Below are 15,770 nucleotides of genomic sequence, written 5' to 3' on the forward strand. Positions count from 1 at the left end.
CATTCCTTGGTGGTCTCCCATCCAAATACTAACCAGGGCCGACCCTGCTTAGCTTCTGAGATCTGACGAGATCAGGCTAGCCTGGGCCATCCAGGTCAGGGCGCCTCCTTCATACTACCTGCTAATATTGAATATAACAATGATGCTATTATTGAACTTGTTTCAGGTGTTAATGCAAGCATATTGAATCTTTGTGGATGCACTAATTTGGTGCTTGTCTTAAAAAGGCCGAGATCAATAGAAGTTCAGCTAGGTTTCACCTGTGCATAGCACCTCAACTCTTTAATTTTGATATTAATGATATAACAACTTGTCTTGGGAATTTGGATTTTCATGCTCCAAAATTAGTGGACAAACATATTTTTCCTTACTGCTGTATGCAGATGATCTAGTCCTCCTTTCAAGGACCCCTATTGGGTTAAGAAGGACATTGCATTCTTTAATGGACTATTGTTGTGCGAATCAGCTAGAAATCAACCATACGAAGACAAAAGTAATGGTCTTTGGAAACAAATCTAAGAAACACACATGGTACCTTAATGTGGCCTGCATCGAGCAGATTTATTAATATAAATACCTTGGCCTTGTATTTCAGGCATCTGGGTCCAGAAACTCTCACATAACCCATATTACTTTGAATGCTCCAAAAAGCGCTGGTGCAATACAAAAGTTCTGTTGGCATAAGAGAGGCAGGTGTGTTCCTGCTGCAATAAAACTATATAATGCTAAGCCCCTTTCACAATTGCTATATGGAGCACCACTGATCATAACTGTAAACATATTACAAATGGAGAGGGTACAATCTAAGTTCTTAAGAACTATACTGCAACTCCCAGCAAACATCCCTAATGCTGCAGTATGAGTTGACAACAAACAACAAAACAATTTACAGCCCATTCCTGAAAATACAGCATGCAGAGACGGCGGGGAAGAGGTGCAGTGGCGCCTCTTCCTAAGCCGTTTCGTGTATGCCGGAAAACAAAAAAAAAGCCATCTCGCGGCGCTTTTTTTGTTTTAATGGGGCCTTTTGCCCCATTGAAAACAGCAAGGCTGCGCCTGCTCAAAAGCAGGCCCAGCAACACCGTTCTCGCCGGCGGCGGCCAGGGCCAAAACAGGATAGGGAGCCACCTAACCGGCGGCTCCTCCCCCCCAGAACGCCCCCCTGCACCAGCACAGCCTCTCCACGCCGTGGCCTGCGCCACGGAGAGGCCGCACCGGTGGAGGGGCCGCGCTGGTGGAGGGGCGAGTCGCAGTCCTGCGGCGCTCAGCCGCCGGCGGGCCTGGCCTCGCCACCAGCATAAGTGCAGTTAACCACAGTAGATATACTCAAAACCTATCTAATACTGCTGGATTCATTTATAGCACCATGGATAACAACACTCAAAAGGAAATTAGGATATTCTGGTGTCTCACAACATTTGCTCATTCCCCTAGGATATGAATGGGCAAAAGAAGAGCGTATTAGAGGTGGAAAGGCAGCATGATCTAAACAGAATTAAAAACCCATTGTTTGATGTCTCTGTTCTTAATAAGCTGTCGCCGATGCCTTACTTCCTCAATATAAGTAATTCAGAATGTAGGAGAACTTTCACCTTAACACGATATAATGCTCTCCCGTCAGAAGGTAAATATAAAAAGATCCCCTTCCAGGAACACATGTGTATCTGCCAGGGTGGTAGTGTAGAGACAACAGAACATTTGACTGCAGGATTTACAATCAAATTTGGCAAGAATTGATACTACCCATTTTGGCTAGCCTTTCAACTAGTCAAAGATCCATCCAATTAATTAAAATACTTTCAGACAAAAATTATGAGATAACTTATAAAGTCACCAAATATGCAAGGCTAGGTATTAAGCATAGAAGCACTTGGTCTAATTCTGATGAAGGAAGTGGAATATATCACTGAACGGGTAATACTGAGTAAACATTTTAATTGTGAACATTTTATCCTAAATAGTGTTTTATGAACAGATGCTTTGCTATATTTTATCCTTTTAATCATTTAATTCTGTTGAATATTAGTTTGCTAGTCAATGACCGTAGTTAATTAATTAATATACCCCATTGTGGCTTGTGGGTTTCCTAAAGATCCTCCTGGCTTCTTGTAGAGGAATGCTACTGTGCCACTGGTTGGTTGTACAAATGGTTATGGATTGTCTGATTCAATTGCTTTCAGCGGGGCACACAGTCCAAATATACATGTTCACTTTAAAATAATTTCTAGTAAATTCTGTGGAATTTCTCCCAAGTAAACATGCAAAGGATTTAACTCTACATCAAGGCTCTTTTGCTTTTTATATATAGCATGCTCAGAAATAGCAGAGGAATATATTCACTTTGGTCCTATTGAGCTGTAGTAATTCTGCCCTAGAAGCTTTCACTTATTTAGATGGTCAAGCTCAAATTGACACTGCATGTCATTCAGTGACTTCCCCCTATTCACATGTCTGTCTGATGGTGTAATGAAACCTGACACCTTTGCCCACAAAATGAAAAGAATTCAGTGCTATGCTAGATCTTGCGGATGCATAATGATAACTATACCACATTCTTGAACATATGACCCTGCCATTGGACCTTTTTAGTCAGTATTTTCTACTCTGGCTGGCAGTAGTTCTCCCGGTTCTCAGGCAGAGAAAGGCTTTTGCAGTACTTTCAGTCTGAGATCCTTTAATTGGAGTTGCCAGAGATCAGACTAGAGACCTTTTGCACACAAAGCACTTATTCAACCATTTAGCCACAGTCTCTCCCTGACATGGAATTGCTTGATGTTGAATCACTGCCCATGGAATTGCTTTTTGGGGGAAAAAAATCTTATTTTATTTTGCTATATACTGTATACATTTCCAATCTCAGTAAATGCAATCACTGCCCATGGCACTGCTTATTTCCCTGTTGTTCATTGGCATTGCTCAGTGAATCATAGCCAAGCCTGCCCATAATGAAATAGGCTCTTGGTAACTGGCTCTCCTCTAATGCACCTGCCTCCCTTCCTCTCCTCCGTCCCTCCTGCTGTGTCCCTGGCGTGGGTGCCCATCTGAAGCCGTAAGTCAGAAGATTGCAATGTAAGTCATGAAGTGTGTGTGTGGGGGCGGGTACTCTGAAATGTTGAATGTGTCAAATTCTTCTCTAATGGACAACAGTGCTTCATTTGTCTTCATTTGCCTACTAATCGTTAGGACAAGAACTTGAGCTTCAAGTTAGAAAGCCTGAATTGTTTGGTGCGGCTGAAGGGAACTGTCAGTAACAACAAATACCACTAGCCTGAAAAATGGAAAACCCACATTAAAAAGTTTTTGTGAGACTTGCCGTTTAAACTCATCTCACATATTACATCTGCATCTATTTGCTCCATTGCTGCCTGAAATGTATCTATTAATCTTGTAAATATGTCTGGTTGTCCTACATGCTAATCTCCATTTTGCTTTGGTGGTATATGTCTATGCAGCCGTGCAAATACTTTGATGTACATGTCATCCATACAAACATGCACATCTGTGTGTACAATGTTTGCTATCTGTGATTCTCAGTGCCCACTGCAGTATTTGGGGTCCCTGTTTAGCCTCATGGTCATGCTGGATGTTTCATGGATATTCATGGATGTTTTTTAAACATTCTGGTAAAAAGCTGAGAACGCTATGGTCAGTTGCTACCTAGAATATTTCAGCTTTTTTGGGCGGAGGGGTTTCTTGAACTGGGCACTGCTCTTGAACCATGAGGAGGAAGTGTCTAAGTATTGGTAGGATTCTGCACTTCCCTATAAATGTCGCAAAGGGTGGGAAATATGGTAATAATAGAGTTACTCTTTCCAGTACTTAGAAAGCAGTAAGATGGAAGTATGGGTATTTTCAATGATATTCCACAGAGGCATAATCACATGACCAGAAAAAGTTAGAAGAACCCCGGGCCCATTAAAGCCTATGAAATGTAAGCCTGATTTCCATATTTCCCCAGAACATCCCCAGATCCATTAGGGAAAGCAGAGCCTTACATATTGCAGAGCACAGGTCACTCCCTTATGCTATGCTGGTTCCTACTAGCCAGGTAGAAGGATGGGAAGGACAGGTAGTAAAGCTTTAAACTGCTGGAAAAAATCTTGTTGCCCATCACATTTATTTTACAATAGTGACCAACATCATGGGCCAAAATGTTTTTGCGCCTCTGCTTCTAGAACAAATATAATGAGGTAGATGCCAGTCCAAGATCTAAGATAGGGTTGCCACATTGGGTTGGGAAACACCTGGAGATTTTGGGGGCGGAGCCTGAGGAAGGTGGGGCTTGGGGAGGGGGAGGGACTTCAAAGCCATAAAGTCCAATTGCCAAAGAGGCCATTTTCTCCAGGTGAACTGATCTCTATCAGCTGGAGATCAGTTGTAATAGCAGGAGATCTTCAGCTACTACCTAAGATGTGGATGATGAGAAGCCATTTGTAAAAACTGGGAGCATGGTTTACATTCAGTGGGGGGTGGGGTTCCTGCTTAAAACATTCAGTCTAAACACAGGTTTGGATCCAGCAACGTGAAGCAGAAACATCAGTGAACATAATGCAGCTCCACTTGCAAAAGAGCTTGTGAAACACCTAGCACTTTTCTTTGTATATACCCTAGTGCCCAGAAATTGGTTGTACAAGATCTGCTGCACAAATGGAAATGATAAGTTTGACATTGTGCAAGTGGATACTGCAGTCTTGTTCTTGCGTTTCTGCTTGCACAAAAGTTCTAGCAATTTTTCACTAGATCCAGCCCACAACGTGGCCATGCCACAAGCCCATCAACTTTTATTACCTTAGTTTGTTTGCTTTTAACTAGCCTTTCCTGCCTGGCTTAAGTTAGTTGGTATTAAATAATGGACAGACAATAACATACTGATCTGCCAGGGCTAGAAGGTTGATACCATGACATTGTTATGAATTATCTGGACACAGAGCTAATGCTGCTCTAATAAAAGCAGTGTCCTGCTTTGTGCTGGTTTGGGCAGTATTGAAGGGCTCTCTTAGTTGCTTTCAGCTACTGAGAGATGTCTTTGATGCCAGAGCATGCCAAGCATTGGCATGACCTTTTTATTGTCAGCTCCCAATACATTGGCCTTCCATAGTATAGATCCATTCTCCCACTTGCCTTAAGAGGACACATGAACACATGAAGCTGCCTTATACTGAATCAGACCCTGGGTCCATCAAAAAGTCAGTATTGTCTGCTCAGACCGGCAGTGGCTCTCCAGGACAGTCTGCTAAAGAAAATGTTTTCCATATAGATGCTATTTTAGGTTCTTTCTCTTTCATAAACAGCCAGCCAGGAGGTGTTTTGATTCTGTCCTCCACAAAAGAGAAGTTGTTTCTTAGCTAAAGCTGTTACTCAGAGATAGGGGCCTACGCTCAGCAACTATATTCCTGTGGTTTCAGCAGACCAGCTGCCCTGAGCTTTTCCAGCCACACGTGTAGCTAGTCAGCATTCAGTTACAATCACTTTGAGGCTTTTACAAACTAGTACTTGGCTACAAACCTGGAGACCCTTTGGATTTTAAATTTAATTCAACTTTAAATTCTTTAAATTTAATTTAACTTTATGTTCTGTTTTGCTGATATACATTTCTCTCTCTCTCCCTGTCTTTTTGACAACAGTGCGTTCTCCACCAGGTCTGGCCAAAACTCCACTCTCAGCACTAGGCCTGAAACCCCACAACCCAGCTGAAATCTTACTGCAGCAGACAGGAGGTGAGTGAGATGGCTGGTGTCATAAAAAGTATTGCATCATTGGGGAGGTTAATATATTGGGAAGCAGGACATATATCAGATCAAGATATGTTGTCTAGCCACTGTATTATATTATTTCTGAGATGGAAGAAACAAAAGAGTTTTCAGTAAAGAAATCCGCTTAAAGCAAGCTGCATTTTAACACCATCTGGATTTTAGTTCAGGAAAATACCTCATTCCATAAATTTTAGGGATATATTACCTAGGGCTGTGCAAAAAAAAAAAAAAAAATCAGTAAATTTCAGGTTCAGGTTTATTGGGCCTGATTTTTTTCGTGAAACCTGAAATAAGCGAAATATCCATACTGTCATTCGGCTTATTTTCCAGTTTCCTGAAAAAATTCGGCCCTGGGGGGGGTCACTTTTGAAGGTGGAGCCCCCAAATTCACAGCGTGACTTGAAGGGACTGTTCTTGTACAAACCTCAAAGTTTGGTGAGGATTGGGTCGGGGGTCTGTTTTTATGGGGTTCGGAAGGGGTCGCCCCCTTCATAGGCAAGCATTGCGAAGTTTGCAGTGGTTGTCTATGGAGGAGGGAGGCAGCCCCTTCCGTACCCCATAAAATTGGACCCCCTGACCCAATCTTCACCAAACTTCAGGGGTCATGCAAGGAGAGTCCCTTCAAGTGACGCTGTAAATTTGGGGGCTGTACCTCCAAAAATGCCCCCCAGGAGAATTTTAAATGTACTGACCTTTTTAGACTTGTTGTCAACAATGGCCGCCTCTCTGCTTCCTTCCTCCCTCATGGTCAAGTGCCAGGTTGCTGTTAATTATGGGAAATTTAGTTTTTCCACACTTGTAATGGCCCCTTCCTTCCTTCCTTCCTTCCTTCCTTCCTTCCTTCCTTCCTTCCTTCCTTCCTTCCTTCCTTCCTAACTCAATTTCCCATAATTAACAGCAGCCTTGCAATCGACCATGAGGGAGGGAGGAAGCAGTCTGGTAGCCATTGCTGACAGCAAGTCTACAAAGGTCAGTTTATTTAAAATTCCCCTGGGAGGCATTTTTGGAGGTAGAGCCCCCAAATTCACAGTGTCGCTTGAAGGGACTCTCCTTGCACGACCCCTGAAGTCTGGTGAAGATTTGGTCAGGGAATCCAATTTTATGGGGTCCAGAAGTGGCTGCCCCCTCCTCCATAGACAACCATTGCAAACTTCACTATGCTTGCCTATGGAGGAGGGGGATGACCCCTTCCAAACCCCATAAAATCGGACCCCTGACCCGACTTCCTGTAGAGCGTTTGGTCCGAGCGCCATTGTTTCCTGGGGGCTCCCAGGAAACACCAAGAGTCGTTTAGATTTGGAGTGCAAAAAGCACTCCAACTCGGTCCTAAATAGTGGATCGGGAAGCAGGAAATTCCCCTGCAGCCTTCAAGAGCGGTTTGGACTCCCATATTCTCTGAGAGAGCTTTTTTAAGCCTCCCGTAGAGTTGGAAGTTGTCCCCGCCGGCATAGGGGCTACCATTGCCACGGACGACTCTTTGGATTATAGGCTTTGACCTCCTCTATACATTAACATCAAATAATCTATGAAAAGAACAAGAAACCTCACCTTTGGAAGTCAGAGTGAGTAAAAAGACACTTTTTGCCTTTATCTTGATTGAGAAGACCTGAACGACGATAAAAACACCTACGAAAACAGGCGACTCCCTGCCCAGCGTAACGAGACTTTTAAAATAAACAAATGCCATTAAATGAACTGACTAAGACCTTATCAACTTGATCAGTGAGTAGACACAATAAAAGGGACTTGTGAATGACTTTACAACTACCAATTAAATGCTTTGAGGGGAGGGAGGGAGACGAAAACCTTCCCCCCCCACTTCCGGCTTCTTTGATTCAATGTCCAGCCACGTCGCCTCTTAAGACCGGAAGATAACAAGAAGGGCTTTGTTACCATCGAAAAGACAGGGCAGATTGGAAGACTTGAAGTGAATCTCCCCGGTGTAACCATCAAATCGTTCCTACTACTTAACCACCGAGAGGAGACGACGCAGGGTCTATGATACTGCAGTTTCCTGTCTACTTTCTTTTCTTTATCTGTGCTGCTTTGAAGCATAATTGAGGATATCTTGAAAATTACAAAGCCTGCTTCTATATAAAAATACAAGCAGATATGTCAAACAAGAGGATGGAAGAGATGTTACTCAAACAAATGGACATGTTTGCAGTGCAACAAGATTTAGTCTTTGAAAAACAACAAGCGCTCTCACATCAAGCATTTCAACTAGCTGAGGTGATGAATATCCTATTTAAATCAATTAATGGAAAACTGGACACAATTATTGAGGAGATCCACAATATGAAGACCCAAGATTTTAAAGAGGTAGCTGCAAGTGACCAGCAGGCAAGGAGAGAGAGCAACATGAGAGAACTCAATACCTCTACAATTTACTTGTCTGAGTCACTGCTGACAGGAGGAGCATTATTATCCCAAGAAAACACTTCCTGGCAGCCAGCGATGGAGGGAGACATGATGAAGGATTTTACCAAGAAGATGCTGGAAATTTTAACAAGAAGCCAATGGATACAATCACCGGGATCTTCTTTTACATCTTCAGAGGCCAGAATTGCAGCTACTATATTGAAAAACGGGGGGTGGGGATTGGGAAATAAAGAAGGACTGGCAGATCCCCTCCCAAAACAAGATAATGGCTAAAATGATGCTTATTTTTGGGGTGTAAGGGAGCCACGGTGGATTTACTTTGATGAATTTTTAATGGGAAAATTTGTTTATGTATTGATCTAATCCCTTTAATTTAGAATAATAGAATGTTATATAGAGACAATGATGATAATATTATAACTAGGTAGGACTTGAAATTGCTTATAGAAGTAGTATAGATAGCTTAAAGCAAGTCTGTATGAGAGAAAATAAGGATTAGAAATTAATTTGAAATGCAAAAGTGTTAACCAGTAGAATTAGTGACTGAAGAAGATGCGGGGAAGTCACATATAGTAGATAGCGTAGAATATTATAGATAACATATTCTCAGTAATAGCAATGATTTTTTTTTGTTACAAGCAGTTACAACTGAATATATTGTTGAGATATGTTTATTTTAGTTGAATTGTAGAAAATAATAAAAATAATTAAAAAAAAAAAATCGGACCCCTGACCCTATCTTCATCAAACTTTGGGGTTTGTGCAAGGACAGTCCCTTTAAGCTACACTGTGAATTTGGGGGCTCTACCTTGAAAAATGACACACACACCCCAGGACCCAAAAAAGCCGAATAATTATTAGGTTTTCCTGGAATTGCCTATTCGGCTTCAGCTTTTCCCCCAGGTTTGTGCATTCGGTAAACCTAAACTGGAAATTTACCGAAATGGCTAATTTCAGGTTCATTTTTGGTTCAGGTTTATCGATATGTGCACACCTAATATTACCTTCCCCCAGTTCTAACCTAGAAAGTCTCACCATTCAAAGAAGTGCCCAGGGTCTTTTCAGATCTTGCTGAACCAAGCCCTGTGCTGGTGAGCTCTATCAACATATTCTGTGGGGTAAAAAGTGTTTCACTTTCTTAGTTCTAAAAGCAACAATTTTATGTTGATATGTGCCTTTTTTCCTGCTTGCACTGTGATGTGGGCAAATAGTGTCATGTTCACTCCAGTTATTTTTAATTACTGATGGCAAACAGTGTGGAAATGTGTTGTATAGAGCCCAGGGAAATTTGAAAAATACAAATCATATTTCATTGTACCAGTCTGTGTATCTTGACCTCCAAATGTTGCAACCTTGGATTTCAGCAACTGGACTCCCGTTTCACAGACACATCCTTCATTTTTTAGCGAGCTTGGAAGCCTAACACTGCAACTTCCATTTTGTCACTGAAGTTCTTCTCATATTTTAAATTCAGTGTATAGGAGTACAAAATCAGGTGCAAAACTTTTGGCTCGGATATAGCTATAGAAATGGGCAAATAACTGCTTGTGATAGGGTTGGAGCATGGCCAGGAACAGGGTGTGACAACTCAAAGAAGTAGGGCAAAGACTTGAACCAGATGGTGAAAGACTTTACTGTCCTTTTAAATGCCTAGAGAAAAATGGTTGAAAAATTGCTCCAATAAGGATTGCTTTGTCAAAATAATTGGTCTTCAGAGACCAGAACTATCTGACCTATCCTACATGTGGTGGGTTCTGACTTACCACAAGGCAGAAAGTAGGTGTAGTATCTTAACTTGAAACTTCATCTGCCTCTGTCTTTTAAATTCAGTACTAAGTCCTCTGCTTAACTCTCCCTGCAAATGAAGACAGCTGAAATAAAAATGATGTCAGGAGTTGTGTACAATGGTTTATCCACCATTGCACCACAGTAATTTCTTCTGTTACCTGCTTTACACATCGTTCTTCTCCGCTTGAGAGGCACTGTGAGAGGGAAACTCCAACTTGACAGATCTTTAAATAAATATCTAATTCCTCCCACTTATCTGCAAAATTTCTACACGCAAGCCTTTGACCTCACTGTTCAATGCTTCCCTGTCATAAATTAGCAGTCTCAGCTTGTTCCAGATAAATTCCAGATCATGCATGCTAAACCTCTTCCATTCCTAGTTTCCTTATTAGGTTCTGCAGTGTTTTCTTTTTATAAGTTTCCAATATACAGGAGAGGCTTAGAAAAGAATTTCTTTCTATACTAACAAGCACTAAAGTAAAAACTTGAGCACTTGCTATGGATGCAAATAAAACCAGTACAACCCACATATTTCAGTATTTGCATTCATTCATATTATGTTATTCAAAATCATGATAAAAGCAAATAACATGTCAACACATTGCTATAATCCTAAGGACGAAGACTAAAAGATTTGTTTGTTTACCAGGGCTTTCTTCTGAAGTCTGAATGCAGATATCCCAGTTTGCTTATTAGCGTCACTTCTTTCAGGGCCAAACAAGACCCAAGTTGGGTCTGGGTTCCCCCAACCCAGCTCTTATACCTCTCATCAGACATCAACTGCTGGGAACTAATTTCCTAAGTTCCACAGGGGTCCAATTTGGGTCATGACTAGGGCTGTCAAAAAAAAAAATTGGTGCAGTTCGGATTCGGCCGAATTTGGCCCTTGTGGGTTCGGTACGTGCCGAAGTCCGAACTCCCCCACTTCGGATCCGTTCAATTCGGCGGGAATTCAAAGTTCGGAAAAAAATTCGGCCGAATAAAGCCATTAAAAACACAATCGCGCCTTTCCGCGGCTCTGGGGGGGGGCATTTTTGGGGTTAGAGGTCCCAAACTTTTGGCAGAGCTACAACGGACGTTTATTGAAAGACTCCCCAAGTTTTGTAAAGATTGGGTCAGGGGGGGCTGAGATATGGGCCCTGAAAATGGTCCCCCCACCCTTAATGTGCATCTCTCAGCAGAGCTTGCCGCCCATGCACAAAGCTCCCAGCCCCGACAACAGCTGACAAGTTTGCAAAACAACACAACCTTGTTAAACAACACCTTTGCAACACACAACTGAAACCTCCCCCCTCAAACCAGGGAGCGAGAGACTCGAGGGGGAACACACACCCCAGGCAGAACCGACGAAAGCCCCCTTTGGCTTCCCCCCCACCCACAGAAACTGCTCCCTCCCCACACACACACAGACTCTGCTTTCCCCCCACACACACACATACACAGGAGAAAAATTATAGATTAAAGCCCCCAAAGGGGTCTTACTGTGGCTGTCTTCTGTTCCATCAAGAGGGGCTGAAGAGAGGACTTGTAAATAATCCAAGATGATTCCAATTAGGCACGGAACGTTTTGCTCTGGAGAAGATGCACAGGATCGGATCCATTCATCCCAATAGGGAAAAGGGGAAAGGGGAAAGCCCATATCTCGGGACCCCCTGACCCAATGTTCACAAAACCTGGGGGGTATCTTAAGAACACTGGTCTGAAACTCCGCTCAAAGTTTGGGATCTGCACCCCCAAAAATGCGCCCCCTGCAGCCTTGGAAAGAGAAAAGGGGGAGGCGATATTTCTGCCCCCACTGAACCCATCTTTACAAAACTTGGGTAGTATCTTAAGAATAATTCACTGAAGCTATGCTAAAAGTTTGGGGGCTATATCCCCAAAAAAGCACCCCCTGCAGCCACATAAATGGAAAAAGGGGGAGGGAAAAGGGGGAGAGCCCATATCTCGAGCCCCCCTGACCCAATGTTTACAAAACATGGGGGGTATCTTAAGAACACTGGTCTGAAACTCCGCTCAAAGTTTGGGATCTGTACCCCCAAAAATGCGCCCCCTGCAGCCATGGAAAGAAAAAGGGGGGAGCCCATATCTCGGGACCCCCTGACCCAATGTTTACAAAACTTGGGGGGTATCTTAAGAACACTGGTCTGAAACTCCAGTGAAGGTTTTGTGTCTGTACCCCAAAAAAAACGCCCCCTGCAGCCATAAAAAGGAGTGAATGTGCACAAGCACCCCCCCACACACACACACACGAGGATTTCGCTCTCTCTCTCTCCCTGGCCGGGCCGCACATCAGCTGATTCCTCCAGTACTCAATCCTGACTGATTGGCCAGAAGAAGACCCAGCTTGCCCACCGATTGGCCGGGGGAGGAGAATGCTGCTTACTGACGGTTATGCTGCTTACTGACGGCCGAATTTGCTGAATTTATTTGCGAACTCCCGAACTCACTGAATTCGGCCCCCGCGGTTGCCCGTCAGTTTTGAGTTCGGTTCCTCCCGAACTAAAAACCACCGAATCAGGGGAAATTCGGCTGATTTTCAGTTTGGGACGAACCGAATTGACAGCCCTAGTCATGACCATGGTGCAGGGAGAGTAGGGGCTTCACCCCAACTTGTGCTGTTGTACTGATCCAAAATGGCATCAGGACGCTATTTGCCCCATTGGGGGGCTTTACATGTAGCTTGCAGTGCATGTGAAGTCCCTGCTGCTGGTGACTCCACCAGACAGAAATGTGCTTCAGAGACTTCATTGAAGACTATTCCTGAATTTGTTTTGGGTAAAAAAAAAGTACATCTAGGGCATGCTAAATAGCATTTAGTGACCCAGATTTCTGACCAGTCCCTAATAATGCTGCCTGGCAGTTGTTTAGGACACTTTAATGTCAGTGTACTCCGTAAGGTTGAGAATAATATAGATCAGTTGAAACTGCTACTAATATCCTCACTTGCTTACTAAGAGAAGGTATGCTAAACTGAATGTTTCTCCTTTTCTTCCTCCCCCACCATCTCATTTCTTTGTCATCTTCCATTCCCCCCCCCCAAAAAAAAACCTTCCTCCATGCTTGCCCCTCAGAAATAGATGGGGAAACAATAGTTGAATCGGATGAAGGTAAGGAGGGCATTGTTTTCATTGTACATTAACTGTTTGGCCCAAAGCATGACACTAAACCATGCTAGCATGCCTGTTTGCTCTGTACAGTCAAAAGATAGTAGGAAGCATCTAGAAATTGTTTAAGACTTGTATACAGGAATTAATTGCTAAGCAAATAAATGTGGCAGGGAAATTGGCTTGATGGCTATTACTTAGGCACACATTTTCTCCTCTTCCCAAAACGCAGGGTTTCCTGACCGAATAACTCCATCTCTGCCTATTTGTATTTTACTTCCATTATTATATCATTTTCTGTCATAGAAATGGCACTCTTTGAGGTTGTTCTTCAATCATATTCCCAGTATCATTTTGTAGCATTACTATCTGCAGATGTCAGACTTAAGACCATGTAGAAACAGCTTCTACGCACCAAAGGTACTTCCCAAGGAAGACCTTACTTTGTGGTGCTATTGAGTTTCTTCTAGTTAGTCCTTGCAGCTACAGAGTTTCACCTTCTGAGAAGGGTTTTTTTTTTTAAGCTAGTAATGTTTGTGCCAACATCTCCACAATATAGGATCTGCTGTCTAGTGCTCTTTGTTGATTAGTTATATTTTGATCACCACCCCTCAACCCCATTTCTGCTAAAGACCTTAAAGAGCAGTGTGTTAGCCACAAAACAACTTTGTAATTGCATCACAACCATATATCATGTACAGGGACCCTTTTGTATGTTGACCCGCCCCTGAGAAAAACAACCGATTGCTATAGAGCAGTGATCCCTAAATGGAGCAGTATGAGGGCCTTTAGAATCTTGGGGAGCATTTGTATTAGCAATGGCTTCTGGCAGAAAGCGAAGGAGAGTTGTTTTGTACAGCTCATCCTGCCCTGAAGAGAAAATCTCAGACCCTAGATCACCCCCCCCCCAGCCCTTAAAAAGCACAGAGCAAATAGGAATCAAACCTAACATTAGGAAGTTGGTAGTGGCCATCAGGCCCAAAGATCTCATTGGCTGCGTGTCTGAGATACATGCATCACAGGCATATTTATCATACATATAAATAAAGTTGCCTTGTCTAGAGTATTGTTTTTTTAAAAAAATTTGTTTTGTTTGTTTGTTTGTTCTCTTGTTATGAGCCTGTTCTCCACCCTAGATCTTCCCAGGGCCCACTTGTGGTTGAGTCATACCTTCAAGTTGTCCATTCAGCCAAAGCATAGGCCACTCTTTTTTGGTGGCTTCCCCAAGGAGGTGCCGAGGGCCCTTATGCTGTGCTCTTTTGTAAGAAATGTAAGGTTATTCTTTTTAGATGGGCATTTTGTAGTTAGTTTCATAAAAGGTAAAGGTAAAGGTGCAAGCACTGGGTCATTCCTAACCCATGGGGTGACGTCACATCCCGACGTTTCCAAGCAGACTTTGTTTGCGGGGTGGTTTGCCAGTGCCTTCCCCAGTCATCTTCCCTTTACCCCCAGCAAGCTCGGTACTCATTTCACCGATCTCGGAAAGATGGAAGGCTTAGTCAACCTTGAGCCGGCTACCTGAAACCTACTTCCGTTGAGATCGAGCTCAGGTCGTGAGCAGAGTTTTTGACTGCAGTACTGCAGCTTAACACTCTGCGCCACGGGGCTCTAGTTAGTTTCATAAGGAGAATATATTTTGAGGGAAAGTTATATAACTGTTTTTTCTTGTCTTTTTAAAAAAATTGAATAATCTGTTAGCCATGTTTTTTGGTAAGCTTCCTTGACCCATTTTAGTTGGTAATAAAATCACATACACATATTTTAATTAATAAATAAGGGGTGATGGTAGTGATGTACTGAAGGGGGCAGTAGTGGATTAAAGGTTAAAAATCCACTATTTTAAAGTAATAGTCAAACTTCATATGACACTGACTCACGTATCACATTTCCTGAGGTGCTGGGGTTCCCTGGAGACTACAGTCTGTCTCAAAGGCTTATTTGGGAGGGAAGGAGATGTATTTAAACCTGTCATGTTCAGAACTTTATCACTGTCTTGCTGAAAATTACCTCTCCTGTTGCATCTTCCTTTGATGGGGGGATCTTTACCCTCATGAAGTGTAAAAAAGCTAGGGAGAACTTTTTAGGATAGAAAAACTGCTAGAGGAGAAAGTGTTAAAAAGCTAATCTCCCCCCCCCCCCCAATAGGTCTTTCAAGGTACATTGCTGCCTTTACAGCTGCATTTGGCATAATGTATATTTTAGCCCGAGGCATTTCTTTTTCTTGTAACCCAGTATGCATTTTGGCACTGCTCTGTATACGTGCAAAGGCCCTGCATTCCTAATAATCCCCAAGGTCTGTGCTACTAGCAACCTTAAGGGAATGAAAACAGGCAGAAAGCCAAGGTAAGTGTTCATAGCTTTAAGATGCTGTTTAGGACAGGACCCAGCTGGGGTTCAGCTGTGCTTTTTGGAGGGCTGATCCATCTTTAGATTTCTCAAACACACTTAGCTGGAATCTTAAACATTTTCTGGACAGGATGCACAACTCTTTCTAGGTAAGGAATGTTGTGTGTGTGTGTGTGTGTGTGTTAAGTGCTGTCAAATCACTTCCAACTCATGGCAACCCTATGAATCAAAGTCCTCAAAAATGTCCTATCTTTGACAGCCTTGCTCAGATCTTGCAAGTTGAGGGCTGTGGCTTCCTTTATTGAGTCAATCCATCTCTTGTTGGGTCTTCCTCTTTTCCTGCTGCCCTCAACTTTTCCTAGCATGACTGTCTTTTCCAGTGACTCTTGTCTTCTTA

The 15,770-nt window shown here is 42.9% G+C and overlaps 1 protein-coding gene across 1 annotated transcript in view; it reads left to right on the forward strand.

Moving 5' to 3' along the window:
- Nucleotides 1-15,770, forward strand: part of TNS1 (tensin 1) — a 361,563-nt gene that overhangs the window by 242,701 nt on the left and 103,092 nt on the right. Inside the window, exon 18 of the mRNA XM_056861619.1 lies at nt 5,625-5,717. Within this exon, the coding sequence (XP_056717597.1) occupies nt 5,625-5,717 (93 nt within the window). The remainder of the gene's footprint in view (nt 1-5,624; nt 5,718-15,770) is intronic.

Source organism: Euleptes europaea, chromosome 15 (genome assembly GCF_029931775.1).
Source record: "Euleptes europaea isolate rEulEur1 chromosome 15, rEulEur1.hap1, whole genome shotgun sequence".
Classification (NCBI taxonomy): domain Eukaryota; kingdom Metazoa; phylum Chordata; class Lepidosauria; order Squamata; family Sphaerodactylidae; genus Euleptes; species Euleptes europaea.